General features: G+C 46.1%; 1 protein-coding gene across 8 annotated transcripts in view; it reads right to left on the reverse strand.

The window, feature by feature from the left end:
* Window positions 1-24884, reverse strand: part of LOC143018159 (uncharacterized) — a 276494-nt gene that overhangs the window by 117186 nt on the left and 134424 nt on the right. For all 8 annotated transcript variants that reach the window (XM_076173309.1, XM_076173306.1, XM_076173308.1 and 5 more), the window contains one exon: window positions 16903-16964. In XM_076173309.1, coding sequence (XP_076029424.1) covers window positions 16903-16964 — 62 coding nt within the window. The remainder of the gene's footprint in view (window positions 1-16902; window positions 16965-24884) is intronic.

Here is a 24884-nt window from a genome sequence, read left to right on the forward strand (position 1 = left end):
AGGTGTTACATCCTGGGCAGCTGTTCACAACACGGTCGTCCAGCCTCTTCTGGTAGCTTAGAAGTGCTGGGTGGTGACCGCATCGCAGTCTGGCCAAGTGGACTCTGTCCTTACGTGGGAGAGAGGATTCAGAAGGGTGGATATCAGGGGGTCTGGCATGCAGCAGTGTGTTGTCTTTCAGTGTGTTAATGGAGCGGTGAGTGATATGATTATGAATATGTTTCCGGAGGCTGGTATTTGGTGGTTGTGGAGGAAGAGAAGAGAGTATCTGTGTGTAATAAAGGTCTTTGGGTGTAGTTTTAATGTTTCTTGGTGTGTGTGGGTGTTCTGCTATGTAGTGTAGCGGGTGTGATGTGTTTGTGGTGGCTGCAGCAAGTGTTTGTGTGCCTCTCATGTCGAGGTGGTCCTTGACTTTGAGGACTTTTGTTTCATGGTGTAAATGGTCTGTAGGTGATGTATTTGTGCAGCCTGTAATTGTTTTTAGGGCTTTGTTTTGTATGATTTGAAGGGTGTTGTGGTGTGTCTCACTGAGATTAGGAGCCCATGCAGGACTCGCATAATTCATCACTGAGCGTATGCATTGTTTGTATAATGTTATATTATTCAGGTTAACCAGTAGCATGGATAATTGCGTTTTCTGCAGTGAGTCTCTCGGCAACGGCGAACAAACCACGAAATTAGGTGCCAAGGGGTGTGATGGAATAAGCAAGGCAAATGACCTACGGCAGGCTGATATCAGTGTCGCACCTGGACAAGTTGTACACATCAAATGCAGGAAGGACTTCTGCTCCCACCTGTCTATTGAGCGAGACATCAGAAAACGGGGATATGTCTGTACTGGTGGTTTCAGCGACACTGTGCATGCGCGTCGATCTGCCAGTTCTGTGTTTAACTACAGCGAACACTGTTTGTTCTGTGGAACACCAAACAAGTACCAGGGCAGACACATACATATACCAAGGATTTTTCCCCCTTACAAGGGAGGTAGCCAAAAAGGGAAAGGCATAAAATCATTTCCACCCATTCCATCCCTGAATACACTCCACACCCCTCCCACCCTCCCTCTTATCTGAGCACCTCCTGGATGACGGGTCATCCCTGCACCTTGTCCACTGCCCTGGGTCAGAAGCAGTGTCGCAAGACACAGCACATCCACAGCAAGGCCGCTTCATTAAATCGGCGACCCCCCCTCTCCGTCCCCTCATTGCATAAAAGGAGAGGACGGGGAGAATCCCTTCGGGCTGCGTCAAATTTTGCTCACACATACTACCTCACCCCCCCCCTGCCCATTCCACCTTATGCAATCACAACATCATCCATATACAACTATTCTCCATTTACCCCTGTCTTCTGTCCTCTCCCGTCCTTCCTCAACAGACATTCCCTTCTTCCCCAAAGCCCCCTTCACCCCATCCATCCATCTCATCCTAGGACGTCCCCTCATGTTCACTCCCTCCACATCTGCCTTCCATACCTCTTTTACTAGTCTTTCTTCACTCATTCTTTCCATGTCTCCAAACCATCCTAATATTCTTTCAACCCTATCTCCCAGCTCCTTTTCCACCCCTGTTCTCCTCACCTCCTCATTTCTCATTCTATCTAGCCTAGTAACCCCCATCATACTTCTCAGACACCTCATCTCAAACACATTCAAACGCCTTCTCTCTTCTTCTCTTATGTTCCATGTTTCTGCCCCATACAGTGCTGTTGGCACTATCACTCCTTCATACAGTCTCCTTTTAGCATCCATTCCCAAATGTCTATTCCTCATTACACTCTTTAATCCACCAAGGCTTCTCTCCATCTACATTCTACCTCCATCTTCACTCCACCTTTTCCTGCCACATTTGCACCCAAGTATCTAAAACTATCCACTTCCTCCAGTCGCTCTTCCTTAATGCTCACTTCCAGTCTACTGCCACTTTCACCCCTTGTACATCTCATCACCTTACTTTTACCCACAATTATCTTTAGCTTTCTTCTATCACACACTCTCCCAAACTCTGCCACCAACTTCCTTAGTCCCTCCTCCGATCCTGCCACAAGCGCAGTGTCGTCCGCAAACAACAGCTGGCTCACCTCCTACTTTCTCTCCATTTTCTTTAACCATCTCCAATCCCTTGCCCACTACCCTTGCATTTACCTCTCGCACCACCCCATCCATGTATAAGTTGAACAGCCAGGGTGACATAACGCATCCTTGATGAAGTCCCACCTTTACCTCAAACCACTCACTCTCTCCATTTCCAATCCTGACACAAGCTCTACTACTCTCATAAAAACTCTTGACAGCTCCTAGAAGCATTCCTCCTATCCCGTATATCTGCATAACCTCCCACAGTGCCTTTCTGTCTACCCTATCATAAGCCTTTTCCAGATCCATAAAAGCCAAAAAAACATCCTTCCTCTTTCCTATAGCTTTCTCACATATCTGTCTTACCACAAAAATCTGATCTACACAACCTCTACCTGTTCTAAATCCACACTGTTCCTCACCAATTACTCCCTCTGTTCCTCTCCTAATCCTCTCAATCAAGATCCTCCCATTAGCCTTCCCAACTACACTTAACAAGCTAATCCCTCTGAAACTACTACATTCACACTTGTCCCCTTTTCCCTTGTAAAGAGAAACTATACAGGCACTCCTCCAGTCCTCCGGCACTCTACCCTCTCTCCAGCAAACATTAAATAACCTCACCAGCCAGTCCACCATCACTGTACCTCCCTTTTTCAGACATTCTGCATGGCATCCATCCAGACCAGGTGCCTTACCTGCTTTCATCATCTTAACAACTGCCTTCACCTCATCCTTCCTTATTTCTCCTCCATTCTCTTCACTCATCACTCTCATTTTCTTCGCATTTCCCACTGCAACTATCTTTCCTTCCCTATCCTCCTTCACATTTAGCAACTCCCTAAAATATTCTGCCCATCTTCCCCTTACTGCCTTCTCTTCCATTATCATCTCTCCATCTGCACCTTTTACCTTTTCTTCTCTACTTGATTCGCCTCCTCTTCCTCTCTTAATTTCTTTCCAAAACATCTTTTTATTACTTTCAAAATTTTCTGTCATACTCTTACCCCATTTCACATCTGCTCTCCTCTTTGCAACATTTACCTTTTGCTTTACTTCTCTTTTCTTTTCTTTGTACCTCTCGTATGACTCCCTCGTCCTATTTTGTAACCAATCTGTGAAAGCTCGCTCCTTCTCTTCTACAACCTTCTTTGTTCCCTCATCCCACCATTCACTACCCTTCTATTCCTTCCTGTCCTTCTTGTTCCACACACCATCCTTGCACACTTTGTGACTCCCTCCTTGAACCATCCCCATTCATCCTCCACACCTAGCTCTATCCTTTACTCCCTCCCACTCCTCCTTCAGCTTCTTTCCGTACTCCTCCTTTTCCTTTTCATTCAAAGAGTTCACTCTAAGAACCTCCCTACCTTTTGTCCCTTTCCTCTTTCTCCATCTATCCTCCACTCTCAACTTACGTTCCACAAAAAATTATCTCATATTCCCCCACCCTCTCCCCTTAGCACATGTACATCCTTAACTCTTCCTATCATAATCCTATTTACCACTACATAATCAATTAATGCTCTATCTACCACCCTTCCCTCCACCAACCTCTCCCATGTGTACTTATGCTTGACTTTCTTCCGAAACACTGTATTTGCTATCATCAATTCTCTTTCTAGACACATTTCCACCATCAACTCTCCACTACGATTCTTTCCTGGAACTCCACATTTCCCACCACTCCATTGATTGGACCATTTCCTACCCTAGCATTAAGGTCTCCCTAAATCCTCTATGAAATCATTTAAATCTATCCAAAAGGCCTCCCTTTCTTCTACTCTTCTCACTGCCAGGCCCACATGCACTTACAAAGACCCACATCTCCTTTCCCAGTTTCACCTTCATCCACATTATCCTTGAGGAAACCTCCTTCCACTCCACTACACATTTACCTATCTCTTCACTTACTAGAATAGCCGCCCCTTCCCTCCCTCACCCTCTCTTCACTCCTGATAACCTCCCACTTACACTCCCAAACTTACACTCACCCTTCCCTTTCAGCTTAGTTTCACTCAAAGCCAACACACCCATCTTTCTTCTCACAAACATACTACCGTTGGGGGGACAGCATAACGGAGGGACAGTCGTAGTATAAAAGTGTCATCATTTCTCTATGAACAGAGTTTTCCTCTATCATAGACAAAATAATGTGTGGCTCTGGTCCGTAGGGGCACCCCATATAGACCCTAAAGTATCAACTGCATGCTACTTTGCCACAATAACAAGCAGCCAATACCCCAGACGGGCAACATACATATACCGAGGCTTTTTCCCCCTTACAAGGGAGGTAGCCAAAAAGGGAAAGGCATAAAATAATTTCCACCCATTCCATCCCTGAATACACTCCATACCCCTCCACCCTCCCTCTTATCTGAGCACCTCCTGGATGACGGGTCATCCCTGCACCTTGTCCACTGCCCTGGGTCATAAACTTATACCAGTCCGAACAATGGACTTCCAGAGGAAGGTTACAGAGAGCTGTGTTGAACGCAATGATGCATGGTCAGAGACAGTAAAGGCTCGAGTAGAATTCGTCCAGGACTTGCATGCCGCTGACGCAGTCTATCATAATATATGTAGCATAAACTTCAGAACTGGGAAGCAGATTCCACGCCAGATCCTTACAGTGCGAAACAAGCGACCTAAGAATGGTAGTTTGATTGATTGATTGATTAATTAGAGTGGGCAAAAGCACGGCACAGGGTCGTTAGACCATTCGTGCCATGGGATAAAATAGATAACGAGGTTAAAATATTAAATTCTAAAAATTAAAACAACTACGTTATTCTGACTAATTATTAAAATAATCTATGAAATATATACGAAGCCTAGACATTAAGTAGCGAACTACAATAGAAGTAAGATTACCAAAACATAGGTACGACACAGTTAAGATTAAATATAATAGAATAAGTTAACGTCTTTTAAAAATCCTACAAGGGGTTGTATCATGGGTGTAGCACCAAGCATCTTACGGAGGTCAGGAGGGAGGCCCCACTTCCGCCGCCAAGGCTCGTAGTATCTGCACTCGAGCAGGAAATGACGAACGGAAAAGGGGGAGCCACACCTCTCGCAAGAAGGGGGAATCCGGGGAAGAGAGAATAAAAATTCGTGGGTTATCTTTGTATGTCCAATACGTAAACGGTTTAAAAGTTTCGGATAGAAATGGTTGTGGTGGGAAAGAAGTGGCCAGCGATCTGCAGAACATTTTATGCTCCGTTCTAATATTGTCCCAGGTGGTGTCAAACTTTCTACGCACGCGGGAGGAGATGGTAGTGCGGATGTCGGAGAAGGGAGAGTCCCCGCGCGATGGTAAGGGACGGGCCACCGCAGATTTGGCCGCTCTGTCCGCCTTCTCATTGCCAATGATACCAACGTGTCCAGGGGACCAGCAGAATCGGATAGTTTTTCCCCTGGCTGCTGTTCTCGTTAGCCACTCTTGGATCTCAGATATCACGGGGTGGGCCGGAATAAAATTAGTAAGTGCTAAAATTGATGATTGAGAGTCGCTATAAATGGTAAAATCATTCAAATCTGAATTAAAAATGAAGTGCTTCAAAGCGAGTAAAATTGCGTAAAGTTCAGCCGTAAAGACAGATGAGGTGAAGGGTAATTTTGCCGTGAAAGTTTGAGACGATGTTACGGCTGCGCAACCCACACCAGCGGGAGATTTTGACCCGTCAGTATAGACCGCGATGGAGTCGGCATGTGATTCTTTATGCTCCTCAAACGAGGCAGCAACGATGTAGGGCAGGTGTCCACTTTTTGATTGTTCCATGGGGCAGAACTCGGGAATGGGCTTGCACCAAGGCGGGGTATCAAAGTTTCTGGATTCGGACACCTTAAGGGGGCAGTCGCTTCCCTCCTCAAATAGACGGAGCGCGCATATGTGTGCTGGGACTGAAGCCGATCTTTTGGTGTTGTATGTATCCCTGAGTCTCACGTTATTAACCACGTCAAAAGATGGTATCTTTCTGAACGATTTGCACTTGAAGTAAAAGGAGAGTAAAAGTTGCTCCCTTCGGTTAGAGAGCGGCAAATCGCCAGAGAGGACGTAGAGGGATTCGACAGGAGAGGTACGGTAGGCACCAGTACACAATCGCAAGGCCTGGTGGTGTACTGTATCGAGGGAGCGGAGGGACGTCGCACTTGCCGAGGAATAGATCTGGCACGCGTAATCCAGCCGTGATCTTATGAGGGCGTGGTATAATCTGAGGAGCGAAGGCTGGTCCGCTCCCCAGTCGCGTCCAGAAACCGTCTTTAAGATGTTGAGGGCGGATAGGGAAGATTGTCTAAGATTGAGTATGTGGTTGTTCCACGTAAGGTTTTGGTCAAAAATGACCCCAAGAAACTTAGTCGACTGCTCATAGGGTATTGGAATGCCTCCCAGAATAATATGTGGAGGAACTTTCTGGCGCGGTCGTTGTTGAGACTTGCAAAAGTGCATCGCCACCGTCTTCAATGAGGAGAATCGGCAGCCTCTGCGAGAGGCCCAGGAAGTAGCAGCATTTACACCGCTCTGAGTGCGTGTGATTGCTGTGAAAAGGTTTATGGAGGAGAAGTACAAAAGAAAATCATCAGCGAAGAGTGAGCACTGGAGTGATGTGTCTGCCTCAGCAACCGCCTGGACCATTCCATTGATGCTGACCAAGAACAAGGTGGGGCTGATGACGCTGCCTTGGGGGACACCTTGCTCCTGGGGTTTGGGCGACGAATATGCTCCACCGATCTTCACTCTCAGAGTCCTATCTGATATGAAAGCTCGAAGGAAGGAAAACATCCTACCCCTAACTCCCATCTCGAGGAGGTTCATCAAGATACCCCCTCTCCAAGTCGTGTCGTACGCCTTCTCCAGGTCGAAGAAGACGGCGATGGTATTCATGTTGCACACTAGGGCGTCCTGCACGTGTGTCGAAAAACGGAGTAGAGGATCTAAGGTGGAGCGGTGTCGGCAAAAGCCGAATTGGTAAGGGGTGAGGTAGTCTCTACTCTCCAGGTAGTGGGTAAGTCGAAGGTTGACCATCCTCTCAAATATCTTGCATAATACACTCGTCAGGGCGATCGGCCGGTAACTAGAAGGGATCTGGTGATCCTTGCCTGGCTTGGCTATGGGGATGATCGTAGACAATCGCCAAGATAATGGTAAGAGACCAGAGTACCAAATCCTGTTATATATCGCTAGAAGGGTTGTGAGAGTCTCCGAAGGAAGGTGTTTAATCATGTCCACACTAATCGTGTCGTCGCCTGGGCTAGTATTCAGCGTCTGGTCGATGGCATGCTTGAGTTAGCGGAGGGAGAAGGGCAGATTGTAAGTTTCAGTGTCGGTAGGAGCGTGGTCATCAGAATTCGTCACATGATCCGGTAGCTGGAGTTCTCGATGTAGGGCAGTAGAGCTGGAAATACGGGAGAAGTTTGTGGCGAGTTCCTCGGCCACCTCGCACGGGTCTGAGATAACGGTGTTATTTATAAGGAGGGACGGTTGAGGAGATGGTATGTACCTGCCGGAAAGCTTCTTCACTCGGTTCCAAACTGACGCCGAAGGCGTCGACGTTTTAATGGTCGATACGTAGTTCTGCCATGATATGCGCTTCGCCTCCTTCATATACTTTCGTTTGGTCGCAACCGCTTTCTGGTTTACCATCTTATTGGTCTCCGTCGGGAGGCGACGGAAACGTCGGTAGCAGGAACGAGCGGTGTCACGAAGCTTCCGGCAGGTGTTGTCCCACCAGGGAACAGGTGGTCTGCCAATCGGTGGGCGGCTAACCGGTATAGAACCGCCGGCGGCGTTAAGAACAATTGAGACGAATTGATTGTAAGCTTGAATCGGGTCATCCACTCGCAAGTCACTTAGTTCGGAGCACAGCTCCCCAAAGAGTGGCCAATTTGCCGCTTTCAACTTCCACCTTTGGGGCTGGGAGATGGGGGGAGGAGAAACATGAGAGACTACTATCGGGTAGTGGTCGCTGCCGTGTAAATCCGCACACACCCTCCAGGAGAAGTCCACGAGGACCGCTGAAGTGCAGACAGAAGTAGTGTTGAGGAAGATGTTATGATAAGTCGGGTTTTCATCGTTAATGAGGGAGACCTCGTTCTCCTCTAAAAGTTTTTCAATGGCGCGGCCCTTCTCGTTACGGGAAGAGCTATGCCACAAAGGACTGTGTGCGTTCAGATCACCAAGAATGATAAATGGGGGTGGGAGTGCATCGACAAGTTCTTGAATGTCGGAAGCATTAACGCTAGAGCTTGGTGGCAGGTATAGGGAGCAGATCGTGTAGCTCTTGCTAAGGATGGCTCGTACAGCGGTCGCCTGGAGAGTTGTGCGCAAAGGGATGGTAGAATGTTGAACGCTTGCGTGGACGACTATTGCTTGGAGAACCGGCTGCAGGAACGGTACCGTAGAACCTGTAGTTCATACCTAGATTATAGTGACTGGAGGGAAGCATAGTTTCTTGAAGACAGACAACTCCGGGGTTGTGTTCACGGAGGAGGTACTTCAATTCCTCCCCGTTCGCACGAAGACCTCGGATGTTCCATTGAAGGAGTGTCGTGGGTGGTGAGAATTTGGAGAATTAATTAGAGTGCCGCCCCCCGATGGGACGGCTTAAGTTGGCCATCATGGGGTTTACGAGATTCGCGTCCCATAGGAGTTCTTTTAGGTAAGGTTTTGGCTCTCTGGTCTCTTTCTTTCGGTCTTTGTTCTGGTGATTTAGAAGATGGATCGGGATTAGGAGGCGGTTGTTTCCTAGACGGATCTGGCGTGGTTTTGATAGGGTGAGGCTGTGTAAGCTTTTTATTGGATTTGGGGGACACTGAGGGAGGAGGCTGAAGGGAGGTGTTGGAGAGCGCGGTCTTGGATGGGCGGTCGTTCGAGTCGCCGTCGGGCAGGGGTCGTTTCTGGGGAAGCTTCTTGCCGGAAAGGGCAGGGGGGTGTTTAGGTAACTGCGGGAATGATGGAAGGTCCAAGAGCGAAGTTGTGGAGTTGCTTGGGCTCTTCATCATAACGTCTTCGGTATCAGGAATCTCCCCATCCTGCACAGACGACGGGGTGGAAATGGATGTCATCTGGGGGAAGTCACTCATTGATGAAGAGTTTGCGCTAGATTGCGCCAATGGAGGCTGAGAGCACGATTGTCCCGAAGAGGGGGGGGCTTTTTCTCAAAGGATGGTGTGGGCGATCTATAGACCTTAGTTGAAGATTTTGATGACTTGCTAGGCTTAGAGTTGTTCTGGGGCAATTGTGACTTACTAGCTTCAGGGCGCTTCTTCGGTGATCTATCAGAAGACATTACGGGTTGAGAAGAAGGATTAACTGGATCCAGAGTGCCAAGATTGGATGTATTTGTCAGATGTGGAGGGGGAGAATCAAGTATGAGATTACCGTCGGTGACGCGAGATATGACACGTTGGGAGGTCAACTGGCGTGAAGATTGAGAGGATTGTGCGGGGACGGTCGCGGCGGATGATGTGGTATCCAGATGTGATGATGAGGGAAGGGGCGACGGGTTAGCCTTTACTGAAGCCTTCGTTGCCGATGCGTAAGACGTGGGGCGCTGACCCCCCCGTAGGATGGCTGCCGCACCGCGAAAGCTGGTTCGGTTATTGTACGCAGTTTCCGAGACCAGTCTTTGCCAGGAGTGTTCCTCACACTCCCTCGAGAATGTGCGTTGAGTGCCATTACAAGCAGCGCAGGTTGGCGCGAGATCGCAGCATTCACCCTCAGTGACGTGGGATGGTTTGGCGCAGTTGCGGCAGAGGGCAGGAGAACTACAGATCTTGGAGGAGTGACCGTACCGCAGGCAGCGGGTGCATGTCCTTGGCGATTGAACGTAGGACCTAACCGTACAGCGGTGGGGCCCAATCACAATCACGTCTGGGGGATTTGGGTCGGAGAATTTTAATATTATCAGCGGTGTTGGGACAAACTTTTGTTCTTCTGGGCTATACTTAGATACTACGTGGGCATCCAAGACGTTCTAGGGGCACATGTTAAGAAGGGTAGTGGTTGGAAGGCTACTAAGGGGAGAGTTAAAAATCTTACCCTTTGAGCCATTATAGTCATCATATGGAGAAATCTTGAGGATTCCGCTGCCATAAAAATCTCCGGACGTACCCTGGAGCATAAATCCCTGGTGGGGTTTTACCTTCACTAGGTAGGTGTTGCGACCAAAGCGCGTGAAGGTTTCTGGAGTGAGTGGAGGGTTGGCGATCATTTTGTTGATCATATTAAATACTAGGACATCGTTACTGTCCTCCTCGACAGTCACTAGGTTATACACGGGGGCTAAAGCATAGGGATGGAGACGTTCAGGGAGCTCGGGAGTAAAGTATGTATCATTAGGGACGAAGTCATCGTCTTGTTCTTCAATATTTGATATTTTTAGGATGGAACATTTCAAGGTCGAATCCGCGATTTTATTACCATTGAGGGCAACGCTGGCTGCAATGCATTCTGATGGAGCTAAGAAACGCACATAAAAGTTGTTATAATTTGACTTAACACGAAGAGAAATACGTTCGGTAGTACCAAAAGGGGTAACTAGCTTCATGAGCTCGAAAAAGTTTAGGCGCCTTGGGGCATGTTCGATGCCAAGGAGTCTTTTATTCGGGGTAGACGACGCTGTCTTACCAGCTGCGTCAGCTGGAGCCGGATTTGGGGGGCCGGCCACCCCACTAGAAGGAGATTTTTTCATGATTGGCTGCCAGGGCCAGGTTGTAGTGAGGATAGGGAGGACGGCACCAGGCGGAGCCTCACGCCTGGGCTAGGACTTGGATCGTAATCCTACTGCACCGGCTTACCGTGCTGCAATGAAGGCACCCTTCGAGGTGGCATGATACCCTGCCACCAACAAACCTATTGGCAGGGACGCATTACCGTAGGATGGGTGTAGCGCCGCTACTGAGAAGGGCGGTTGAAAGTTAGGTCGGAGGGAGGGGACAGCAAGCGGAAGAGAAGGGTAGAGTGGAAAAGGAAGTCTAAGAGGAAGCCCTGTGCGGGGAAACAAGAGCCCCGCCCGGGGATCGGCATTAGTCGCCTCTTACGACACGCAGCCGACGTGGCGGGGGCTATATTCTATACTACACCCCCTAGCCCCAGGGGGCCTAAGTATGGTAGACTGGCTGATGACACACGGAATGATGCATTCATAAAAGTTGTAGAGTACCTCAAAGCCAATGACGAGGAACAGACAACGATACCGGATCTCATAGAGAAAATGGGGGAATTTCTTCTTGGAACTGATTGCACACCTTATGGATTCACCTACATGAAGGAATGTATCCAAAAGCACTTTGGTCAGGATATCACCATCACAGAAATAAATGGCAAAGAGAATGTTGTGACCTTTCGCCACAGGGCCTCTGCGATCATTCACGAATTCCATCAAAGGCCAAAGGAGACATCATCTGAAGCTGAGAAGATGAGACTGATTAAGACGGCAACAAAACTGATCAAAAGTGATGTGAAATCCGTACAACAGTCGATAGATATGTACCCATGTACAACTGAAATGTCCTCAACAGAAGAAGCCATGTCGTTCCTACCTGAATCACTAAAACTCCTTCTTCAAACACTCTTTGTGGGCCGAGATTCTGATAGAAAAGTCGGTTCTCTAGGGCAAGCTATCATGCAGGCAATTCGGCCCCGAGTGCTGCTGGCACCCTTACAGATAGGACTGGGTTGCACCATCATTTTGCATCAAAGTTCTTGATCGACACGCTTCATGCCCACGGATATTGCAGTTCTTATCGTGAGATACAAAGGTATGAACGGAGTGCAGCAGTTGTACAAGGGACAGACATACCAAACTAAAGGCCAGAGCAGGTCATCCAATATATGGCGGACAATGTCGATCACAACATCCGTACAATAGATGGCCTCAACACATTCCACGGGATGGGAATGATTGCGTCTGTCACTCCAGGTACCCGGACATAAACAAGAGTGCCACGTGTGTCTGTGACACTGAAGGATGTAGCTGTGGGCCGAATAAACATCCGACATCTGACATCACCTTGCGATGGGCTAGATACTCTGAGGTATGAGGTTCTACAAGATGAGATGGAAAAGGACAGATCTACCAACCTTGACCACCTCTGGAAGCTGTCCCTCACATTGCGCTCACCACGACCAGCATGGTCTGGCATGATGCAAGCCGTGCACACTGGTGTGCATCCAGGTCAGTCTACAGTCTTCCTGCTTCCCACGATCAACATGAACAGCAGTGATCCAACTTGCATCTATTCAACATTGACATTTCTATCTGAGTACGCCAAACAGTACAACGCAAAGGTCATCACATTTGACCAACCACTTTGGTGGAAGGCGCTTACCATCATCGAAAGTCAATCGGAGGGCAGTGACTTGCGTAAGATTGTACTGTGCATGGGGGGCTTCCACACGTTGATGAGCTTCTTGGGGAACATTGGAAATATCATGTCAGGATCTGGACTGCGCTCTGTTCTGGAACTGGTGTATGCCGAGAACACTGTAACGCACATGCTGTCTGGCAAGGCATATGACCGAGCTATCCGTGGGCATCTCTTGGTTGATGCAGCACTGAACACTCTCCTCGCAGAAAGGATACTTGGTACGCTAGTGCCTACTTGTTCGCAGGCTAAGGATGATGGTCCTCAGGGCACTGTAGGAGATGACAAACCAAGTGAAGACAAGATAATGCAAAGCATAGATGATGCACAGTCAGCCATGGATCCACATGATACTGAGTCAGGGTCGCAAAGTGTGGGAGCTGGACCAATTGACCTGTGTGAGCTGTGAGACCTGTATGATTCATTAATGAAGGGTGAATGTTCCACTGAAGATATCCTTTCAGCTCCGGTTCTGGACTCTGTTCGTGACATCTTGAATGTTGCCCGACAATCGATGAAGGATCTGTGTACTGCACAGCTATGGCTGCAATACATGGACATGATTGACATACTGAGGACATACTGAGGACATTCCTGAGGTCGGAACACACTGGTGATTGGCGTCTGCACGTGCACGCTTTGCACATGTTGCCCTACCTGGCAGCTGCAGGCCACAATCTCTACACCAAATCTATTTACGTCTACCTGCAGCGACTGGCACAACTGTCTATTCAGCATCCCGAGGTCCACCACCAGTTCCAGAATGGATATCACGTAGTGCGGCGCTCAGATCGGTACTGGGCCGGCTTGTCCACAGATATTCTGATCGAGCAAGTGCTCATGAGAAGTGTGAAAACCACAGGGGGACTGACAAGGGGTCATGGCATGAGCGAGCCGCAAAGGATCACGTGGGTGCTGTCCACCCCCATATGTGCAGAGGTCAACATGGCCTTGCAAGACTACACATCAGTGCAGTATGGGACCAGTGACCAGCACAAAGAACAAAGAGCAGCTCAACAAGCACGGGACACAGATGACACGCACAAACTCATTGGCTACCTGTCATCAAAGGATCCCTTTGGAAACGATCCAACTCTGCAAAGCATTGACACTGGCATCACAGCTGGAGATTTGGTCAATGCTGACCAAGCAGCATCAGTGGGCAGGAAGATCTTAGATGGAATGGTTGGCAAAAAGGTTTTTGATCACACGTTCAAGAAAAAAAATCAGGTTGTGACTTTAGACACACGTTTATCAGTGAAAAGTGGCAAAGAATCTGTTCTGATAGATCCACAACTGTTGTTCCAACGTCTGAGTATGGCAGGATCACGCTGTGATGACCTCACTGATGTCTTCAAGTACGAACTATGCAGTTACCCACCAGCATTGTTTCAGACCATTGATATCCTGCTTGAGGCCAACAAGCCAGCGCTAGCCAAGGCCATTTGGAAACAACTCCCCCTTGCCGTTCGCTACACAGTGCTGCCACAGAATGTGCAATATGTTCTGGATGGTGGGGCACTGCTACACAGAATTCCTTGGAATTTTGGCGAGACCTATGAAGGAATCTCCAGTCACTACGTACGATATGTTGGAGACAGGTATGGTAACGATGTCATAGTGTTTGATGGATATATGAGCGCACCCTCCACCAAAGATGTAGCGCACAGCAGGCACGTTCGATCTCACAGCAGTCCCCTTGTCAACTTCACAAAGGACATGGTATGTACTATGAAGAATGATGACTTCCTTGCCAACCAAACAAATAAACAAAGCTTCATCAATCTACTGAGTGATGACCTTCAATGGCAGCACAACGATGTTCTTCATGCCAGGGCAGATGCAGATGTCCTCATAGTGGAGACAGCCATTGCATGTCCAAACACCAAGGACACCATGGTAGTTGGCGATGACACCAATCTTCTTGTTCTCCTATGTACAGTAGTTGTGCAGGGCCCACATCACACAACCTGTTCTTCCGACCTGAGCCTAAGCTGACGTCAAGGAGGCAAGCAAGATGTTGGAATATCGAGCAAGTACAAAAGACACTTGGACGCCATGTGTGTGACAAGCTTCTTGTGGCACATGGACTCCTGGGTTGTGATACCACGTCAAGACTGTCCTCAATTGGCAAATCAGCAGCTTTGAAGAAGCTGAACTCCAGTGCGTATTTCTCTGGGCTTTTGGCAACATTCAACACTCCTGGAGCGTCGAAAGAGGATGTCATGACAGCTGGAGAGAATGCCCTGGTTTGCTTGTACAATGGCCAGCCCGGGGAAACACTGGACATACTGAGACTTCAACGCTTCTGCCAGAAGGTTTCAACAAGCACTGTCAGAGTTGAGCCTCGTACCCTGCCCCCTACATCAGCATCTGCAAAGCAACATTGCCTACGGGTGTATGTTCAGGTTCAGCAGTGGCAAGGAGTTGGCATGGATGCCAATGGTTGGGGGATGGGCTATCCATGACAAGAGAATGGTTCCCGTTATGACCAAGATGAAGCCTGCTCCAGATTACCTGCTAGATGCCATCCACTGTGGCTGCAATACTGACTGCAACACCCGACGATGCAGCTGTCGCAAGTACGACCTGGAATGCTCTTCCGCCTGCAGTGAATGCAAAGGACTTCACTGTTCTAATGTGACCTTGCCAGAACCAGAAAGTGATCCAGAAGAAGAATGCACTCTTGCTGGTCCTGAAGATGAATAAACATTTGTCAATGTGGTCTGGTACATGGAGATGTCTTGGCAACATGATTAGACTTGACTCGCAGTTCATTCAACTCTTGATCCTTGGCCATGGTCATCTTAATTTAGCTAAGGTGAATGCCGGTGTCGTAATGTAACATGTATACAGTTGTTTGTCTAGAATATACACTGAAAATTTTCTGCAGATTTTCTCTTAAAACCTCTTAATGATTGCAAAATTTGGGAATGTTCCAATGCTTCGATTTTCCTTGATTTTTAGTATGTCATTCTCCACTAAATTTGACATTGAAAAATGCGTGTTTCATTACTATTGCAATTTGTGGTGGGTTCAACCCAAAAATGGCGTAGAATGACTGGCCTACTTATCAAGAGAGACATATTTTAAATGTAAGACTCTATGACTATTAGGGGCAATATTTGACCTATTTATAGGTTTCTGAGTATCTAAAGATGTTTTCGTCACTTCAGAATCCATTCCAATTGTAAGTTTCTGGGCTACAGAATTATCTGTCAATGAAGTCTTAGTATTGTTACTGAAGTCCTTTTTCAAGCTGGAGTCATCAACTGGGGCTTTTACTTTTGCTGAGTCAATATCGTCAACATTAGGATTGGCAATATTAGGAGAGGGATCGGGGGGTTTAGGAGGAGGATCAGGTAGTGGTGGAGGTTTAGAATGTACAGTTTGAACAGCCGCCATGATAGTGAATATTTATAGGGCCACACCATATATTAAGAAAGATAAATACATAGAAGAAGGTACTGCAGTTGCCTAATGCCTCAAGCAATAAAAGAAAAGTCTTTGCAGAGTTGGGAAGTTCCAGAAACGACTATCTACACATGCAGGGCCTCGGAGGCGAGTTAGAGACTTTGTCAACCTGGAAGTTTGTCCTCATTTGTTTTGTCCCATTTAGGATGGGTTCAGCATAGTCACTCTGCATGTGTACTGGATAGGGAGAAAGGAAGTTGGCAGCCTAGTAGCTACCTCGCAACCATGCATTCCCCAGTCAGTGAGCTTTCAGCCCTCGCAGAGAGTAGTGACCTCGCGGTATACATCCCCACTTGACTGGGTTCAGACATGTAGCTTGGGAGGCACCAAGATACCAGAACCTTCCTTAACAAGTATTAGAGAAAGATGGTGAAAAAGGAGAGTAGGGTAGCAAATATGAAGGATAGGGATAGGGGAATTCACAGAGGAAAAGGGTGAGGGACCCCCTATCTATTTGCTACTCCAAAAACCTCATCCTAAAACAACTGTCATAGGGTGAGGGTGGCAAATCCTATGAGCATTCCAGTCCATGGTCAAAGACAAGCTAGGGTCATCAACAAAAGTTCGTTGGCTCAGATTTCATCTGGTAGCTTTGGGCTGACCTCTCCAGTGTGGTTGCACCTGGCTGGCACAGCTCAGCCCGTCCTTGCTACACGCAAGCCCCCCCACTACATCAAAGTACTGGGCCTCGGGGGGGGTGGAACAAACTGGGTGAAAAAATAGTGTGCGCAAAAACCATTCATGAATTTAAGAGCAAACTAGACTCTGTGAGATACAAAGGTGGGACACCACGAATATAGCTCCCCTTCCTGTAAAATGCACCTAGGTAAATACCACTTGAATAAAAGTGAAAAGAATCTACAACTGACAATAAGAGCCTCATAAAGGAAATAAATCTTTTTTTGAGAGAACTGTCTATACTTACCTATGTTAACCAACACTCACATTCCCAGTTACAAAATTATCTATAAAATACAACTCACTTGTTTGTTTCAACTTTCTCCTTAAATTTTTCATTTTCCTCTGAATACCCATCATGGTTCTTCTGCAAAGAAATTGAGAATATGATAAATGGAAGCAGGGGGCTTTTCTTTTGAGTAACAGATAAATGGAAGACTCACATGATTGAAAGAGAACATATGCAAAATTCATTTATATCAAAGGCCCCTTGCCCCTTTTCATAGGAATGGCCAAGTTAAAACATACATACATATACATACACATATACCAAAGGCTTTTTTCCCCCTTATAAGGGAGGTAGCCAAAAAACAAAGGCATAAAAACCACTCCCACCCATTCCATCCCTATCATACTCCATTCCCCTCCACCCTCTTCCCTCCCTCATATCTTGGCACCTCCTGAATGACAGGTCAACCCTGCATCTCGCCCACTGCCCTTGGTCAGAAGCAGTGTCACAAGACACAGCACATCCACAGCAAGGTCAAAACATAAACCCATTTAATGCCCCCCCTAACTCAGTACCTTGTGGATTAGGGGTCATTCTTATCCCCCCTTCACACCGCTTGGGACAAGGATAATGTAGCAAGGCAAAGCATTTGCAAATTAGGGCCCAAAACCAAGAGACCAGAGCGATAATTATTCATCACACTAAGTATACTTGTTCATATCAGTCAATCTGTTGGCCCAAAAGCAAGAGAGACCAGGGAAATGGAGTGATTGATCACTTTAAGTACAGTTAGTTGTTGACTTACGACTGGGTTAGGTTCTTAACTTACAGGGTGCAAGTCAATTTGGTTTTAAGTTGGTCTTAGATATATATATGGGTAAAATGTTAGTATTATCCATCATACTTCAAACATCAATTGTATTGTATTACTGCAGCTCTTTGATACATGCTCAAAATCCTATGTGATTAGGCTACTGTAAAAAATATATACATATACTGTAATGTATGCAGTAAAGCACATATTTGAATAGAATAAATACTAGGCAGTTGTCCTCTGATAAATGCGTTACAGTTCATGGTGGCTCGCTCTTAGCCAATCAGTGTGCACAACGTGAGCTCAGGTGGGACAAGCTAGGCTGTGTGCCTGAAAGTAGAAACCATGAGTTACAGATCAAAGCACCGACAGCAGCAGCTAATTGATATGCTGGATGTGAGCTGACCTGGCTGCCTTGAACCTTGCTCACTGGAATATATGGGCCGACAGAACCTGTTGGAAATACAAAGACCATCACCTCTCCCAGTAGCTGTCTCTCACTTGCCACCTCCCTGGTGCTACAGTCATTATCTTGGAACCTCTCCACTCTCACAGCTGCCTGACACATGGACATCTAGCTCACCAGGAGACTCTTTTTGCACTTGAAGCCAACCAGTCACTCCCCTCAGCACCCAACACCTACTAGGCAAATACTACAGTCAAGCCACAGTCCGTGGGCTACATATTATGAAAGAAATAAAATGAAACTCTACTCCTCCCTGTAAATAAACTGTCTTGCATTTGCTTGAAAAGTACCAGTGTAATCCTCCCTTGCTTACTCCTGCAAAGTCTGAAACGGACTCCAAGCTTTTGTCTGGATGGCTATAAGATTTAGGGGCACGCATTTCTGAATTTAGTCCTCAATCCACAGCATCAATAATTTCTCCATTTTTGAATGTGTCTTTGTCTATATTTGGCAAGTACCACAGACTTCATTGGTGCTAATCCTTTTACAGCATTTTGTACATGATCCTTATCTTTCAGGATGGTTGAAATGCTGGAGAGAGCTGCAGGTCCCATGCTGTAGTGTTAACTCTTTTACCTCCTTCAAATTGCTTAAAGACTTCATTTTCAACTCCAAATCAATAGCATTCCTCTCTTTCTTGGTTTCTTGGCAAAATCACCAATTTTTCTTTTTGACAACATTTCAAGTGATAGTGGAAAACTGCTGCTGTAAGATTGAATATGTTAACCATGTATTTACTTAGTTGTATTATACGAGAAGTGGAGATATGCTCGTTGTGACCCGTTTTTGTATCTCGTAAGATCAAGTTTGTTCTTAAATTCTCGTACAGTAAGTCCTTGTTATACGGTACATATGCGTTCCTGAAAACCTTACAGCAAATTGAAATTACCATATACTGAACCCATTATAACATGTAATAATAGGATATGTGTTCCAGCACATCAAAAGTCACCCCTACAGACATGAAAATACATGAAAATAGTCACATAAGAAAATGTAAAGTACTGCGCAAAAGAAATAAACAGAAAATGTTTTTATTTACCTTTCACTCGCCACGTATTCCATCAGATGATGTCCCTCCCGAGGCTAAGGGACACTAGGGATCTCAGCCCTTACTCATCTTTTGCTGAGTGGTATGGTATGGTATGGTATGGTATGATATTTAGGCCAGAGGCCAGGCACTGGGACCGAGGAGGTCATTCAGCGCCGTCATGATTGATTGGTGAGTGGGTAAAAGATAAAAAGTTTATAAAATATAAAATCATTAAATTTGGTTAAAAAATAAAAAATAAATAGATAAAAAGTAGAAGTAAATAAAATTGTTTTGATAGAGATCTAAATTTCATTGAAAAGATTTGTTTCTTTTAAAAATCCAAAAAGTTTATCAATATCAGCTTCTTCACCCAAAATCTCTTTGAGAGATTTTGAGTGAAGATTGTACTTCGTCTTTATGTTTAAAAACTTTGGGCAGTGCACCAGAATGTGCTCAACTGACATCAAAGTGCCACAATGAGCACACTCAGGTGCACCGCCGCTATCCAGGATGAATTTATGGGTTAAGCGGGTGTGTCCAATCCTTAATCTGGTTAAAATAACCTGCTTTTTGCGGTTCAAGTTAAAATCAGAGACCCATGGACTTATGGAATTTCTAATATTTTTATATTTCTTATTATTAGCTAAAACTGGGGCCATTGCTCTTGCCATTTGTTTAAAATATGGGATTTTATTATTCTTTTCATGTCACAATGTGGTATCTTGGTATTTGGCATGTCGTTACATTGTGCAGCTTCCTTGTCAGCTAGTTCATTACCATGGATTCCCACGTGTGATGGAACCCAGCAGAAATGAACCTCTTTGTGTCAGTAGGAAATATGAAATAGCCACTCCTGAGCTTTTTGTATTAAAGGGTGAAAGCTATTAAAACAGCTAATACTGTCCAAGACACTCTTTGAGTCACAATAAATTACAAATGCATCTCCTTTGGTTTCATGTATTACTTTTAATGCATGATTAATTGCTGTTATTTCTGCAGTGAATATGGAGGCTGAATCAGGAAGTTTAGATAAGTATGATGTGTCATCATGGATGACAGCATATCCAACTCCATTATTCGATTTGGATCCATCAGTATAAATCTTTGTGTTCTTCATGTATTTTATCATGTTCTAAAAATATAGACTTCACCTGCTCAATGGGAGTGTTCCTTTTGGTTACCTCTATAGAGCATTTTGATATTTCAGGGGTAATCCAAGGGGAAATATGTGGATGGCCCACTTGAAAAATGTTCTGGGTCTTGATAGATATATCTTCTACTTGTTCATTCATTCTGACTTGAAGGGGTTTTGAAGATCTAGAACCTTTAAAATCATCACCATTTACATTTCTAATAATATCAAAGGCAGGGTTTTTACGGTCTGTCTTGATCTTAAATAAAAGTCTTAGTCCTAGTTCCTCTCTACGAAGGTCAAGTGGCAGTTCACCAGAATCTACATAAATGCTTTCTACTGGTGATGTTCTAAATGCCCCTGAGCATATTCTAAGGCCCATATTGTGAACTGTGTCAAGTTCCTTCAGTCTAGTTTTGCAAACAGAGGAATAAATTTGACAATTATAATCAATTTTGGATCGGCAAAGAGTATTGTATAACATTAGCAGTGATCTTTTATCTGCTCCCCAACTAAAGCTAGATATAACTTTCAAGATGTTCAATGATTTCCTGGCTTTTGTCTTCAGGGTATCAATATGGCTGGTCCAAGTCAATTTTGAATCAAAAATCATGCCAAGAAATTTTACCTCTTCTTCATATGGTAAAATGGTTCCATTTAGATTTAAGGTTGGAATTACTTCTCTTCGTCTACGTTGAGTAAAACACACAGCAGTGGTTTTTATGGTTGAGATTTTAAAGCCCCATGAGTCAGCCCATCTACTAACAGCATTAACTGAATTTTCTAAATGCTTGCTGGCTGAAATAGCATCATAGCTTGTACAATAAATTGCCAAGTCATCCACAAAAAGGGAGCTCTTTACAGGTGGTGCAATTTCTTCTATATTATTATTTATTGCCACAGCAAAACAAGTGACACTCAAGACACTTCCTTGGGGGACACCCTCCTTCTGAATAAATGGTTTCGAAAGACTATTGCCAACTCTAACCTTTAATAATCTATCAGATAAAAATGAGTTAATGAATCTCAGCATATTACCTCGGATGCCTATTTTATTTATTTGTTGGATAATTCCAAATCTCCAAGTTGTGTCATAGGCTTTCTCGAGATCAAAGAAAACACCTATCATTTGACACTGTTTTGAGAATCCTTGTTGGATTTGGTTGGATAGTCTCAGCAGTGGGTCCAGCGTGGATCTGTTCTTACGGAAACCAAACTGGTTGGGTGAAAGTTTGTTTTCAGATTCTAAGAACCAAACAAGTCTGGTATTTATCATCTTTTCCATTAACTTGCAGACACAACTGGTTAAGGCTATGGGCCTGTAGCTAGATGGATCTAAAGGATTCTTATTGGGCTTTTTAATAGGTATTATAATGGCAGTTTTCCAGCTTTTAGGTAATATACCTGTCTCCCAGGTTCTGTTGATGATTTTTAAAAGAAAAGTCTTAGCATCTTCTGGGAGATTCTTGATCATTTCGTATAATATTGTGTCTTCACCAGGGGTTGTAGTTTTTGTGCAGGAAAGAACTTCTTTAAATTCTTGTAGGGAGAATTATATCTTATAGATTTCTCTGCTATTTGAGTTGAGATCCAGAGAAATCTGAGCATTTTGAATTTTCTGAGATTCGGGTGAGTGATTTTCTGGACTAGAAGTTTTGGAGAAGTATTCACCTAAATTTTCTGCAACGTCATATGGATCTGTAATGAGTGTGTTATTTATTTTAAGCATAGGTAGAGGTGAGGGAACGAACTTGCTACTAAGCTTTCGCACTTTTCTCCACACTACGCTCAAAGGGGTTTTAGAGTTAATTCCATATGTAGTGAAGCCATGATTCTCACTTTGATTTCTTTAAGTGTTTGCGCTGTTTAGCAAGAGTACGTTTATTTATAATCTTGCTCTGAGTTGAACCGCTATTTTTGTATTGTCGATAACATTTTCGGGTTATCTTTCTCAGTACTCCACAGGTTTTGTTCCACCATGGAACTGTAGGTCTACTGGGTTTCCCTTTAGTTTTTGGAATAGCAATCTAAGCACTTTTTAAGGTTGCTTCAGTAAGAAATTTATATGCTTCTATATGACTGTCAAAAGTTTCAAAATCTTGATCTAAAATTATATCATTTTTATATATATTCCAGTCTGCTTCCTGAACCTTCCATTTAGGGGGACATTCTGTTGGGATATTTTTGACATACTTGAGATGGATGGGGAAGTGGTCACTTCCATTAAGATACTCATTGACAGACCATATAAAATCGAGATGGATGGAGAATGAACATATACTTAGATCAATGGCACTGGTTGTATTATTGTGAGTGTTATGGTAAGTCATAGATCCATCATTATACAAGGCGATAGGATTATTGTCAATAAACTTCTCAATTAATTTCCCCTCAGCATTTAGTATGCTACCTCCCCAGAGGTGATTATGAGAGTTGAAGTCACCAAGCAATAAAAATGGGCTTGGGAGCTGGTTAGTTAAGTCTTGTATGTCATGTTCTGTGAAGCCACATTTAGGTGGAAGATAAAGAGAAGCGGCTCGCGGCACTACGGACGCTATCCGCCGTGAGTCACAACAACCCACCTCGGGAATGGCCTGCGCTGTGTCAACTTACATGAAGATGCAACGCACGGCCCGAGGTCCCACAGGCGGGAACCCACCAGGAGGTGAGGCATGTCCAGGGTGCGGTGCATTCTCCAAACACCCACGAAAAACGTGTCCAGCTCTTACGCATGTCTGCCGGATTTGCTCCAAGAGAAGACATTTCGAGGTGTGCAATTCATGCACGGCCGCCCCGAAACCCATCCCGCCACCGAAGCAGAAGAGCCAACGACCTCGGAAGATGGCCATAGTGTCAAGCCTATCTGCCAACATACGGGCAGCAGATGGGAGGATCGGACCCCCGACACCTACAATCTCTGTGAGTGTCAAATTTGGTGACGTTGAAGGCAATGTTCGATTCATCCCGGACACCGTATCTGACACAACGGTCATTGGGTGCCAGCACATGAAGGATCTGGGCATCAATGTTCGCAGCCTCAACCCATCAAAGGACCTGGCCCTGCGGAACCCGGACCATACTGCATTCCAGGGACGTACCATCGGCTCCATGTATGCTACGATGTCCTTTGGAGACACCACCATCGACGGTTGGATCAATGTTGTGACGCACCTGCCGCGCCCCCTGCTGTCATGGTGGCACTCGATGCAGCTCCGCCTCATACCTTCGTCATACCCTGCCCAACTGCCGAGGGACCAACCAATCGGCAACGCCTGCCGCTTGCAACGGGACGACGACTCTGTACCACAGCCGGTCACACACTCTCCAACGATTACGGCCCACAGCTCCCTCCCGCCCCGCCCCTGTCAACTACAGCAGCTGACCTGCCAGATCGTATCAAGAAGACATGGCCCGACGTCCTTCGACACAAGACCTCAGGTCCGGCGTGGCCCTTAGAGAAATGACTGGGAGGCCCATGGAGATACATCTCAAGCCAGATGCGAAGCCGTTCGCACTCCACACCGCAAGACGAATCCCACACGCATGGCAAGATGACGTGAAGAAGGAACTCGATGCAATGGTGCACCAAGACATCATTGAACCTGTTGGTGACGCCCCTTCCGTATGGTGTCACCCCCTCGTAGCGGTGCCGAAACCGAAGGGTGGTGTGCGCATCACAGTGGAGACTTCAAAGTTAAACAACCAGGTACTACGACCAACCCACCCATCCCCCACACCAAGCGAGGCAATCAGTCGCATTGACCGGAAGGCAAAGTACTTCTCAACCATCGATGCCATCCAGGGATATTGGCAAATCCCCTTAGCCCAGCGAGACCGCCACTTGATGACATTCATCACTCCGTACGGACGATACATGTTCCGCCGGAGCCCCATGGGCCTCTGTTCAACTGGCGACGAGTACAACCGCCGGGGTGACGAGACACTCGCAGACATTCCCAACCTTGCCAAGGTCGTAGACATCATTATCTGGGACAGCGACTACGGGACACACCTACGTCGCATCAGTGAGGTCTTGAACTGATGCCGCACTCATAGCATCTCCCTCAACGCTGACAAGATGACTCTTGCTGCTCCCAGTGTCAACTTCTGCGGGTTCACAGTGTCTCAAGACGGCGTAGCCATCGACAGCGAGAAAATAAAGGCAATTACGGAGTTCCCAACACCTTCCAATATCACAGACCTCCGATCGTTTATGGGTCTAGTGAACCAATTGGGCGAATTCACATCCAACGTCTCTACAACGGCAGACGCTCTTCGCCCGCTACTCAGCCCGAGGAACACCTTCCTCTGGACACCTGCTCAGGAGGACGCCTTCCAAAGGACGAAGCAGGCCCTCGCCCAACCTCCTGTCCTCGCCCATTTCGACCCAAAACTACCGACTGCCCTCCAAACGGACGCGTCTCGTCTGAATGGCATAGGGTACGCCCTCTTACAGGAACACGAAGAGGGAGTTTGGCGACTCGTGCAGTGCGGCTCTCGATTCCTGCAGGACGTGGAAACACGGTACAGCACAATCGAGTTGGAACTGCTGGCTACGGTCTGGGCCATGCAGAAGTGCAAATACTTCCTGCTCAGCCTCCAGGACTTCACAC

This window comes from Oratosquilla oratoria, chromosome 34 (genome assembly GCF_046742065.1).
Source record: "Oratosquilla oratoria isolate Oo_2021 chromosome 34, ASM4674206v1, whole genome shotgun sequence".
Taxonomy (NCBI): Eukaryota; Metazoa; Arthropoda; class Malacostraca; order Stomatopoda; family Squillidae; genus Oratosquilla; species Oratosquilla oratoria.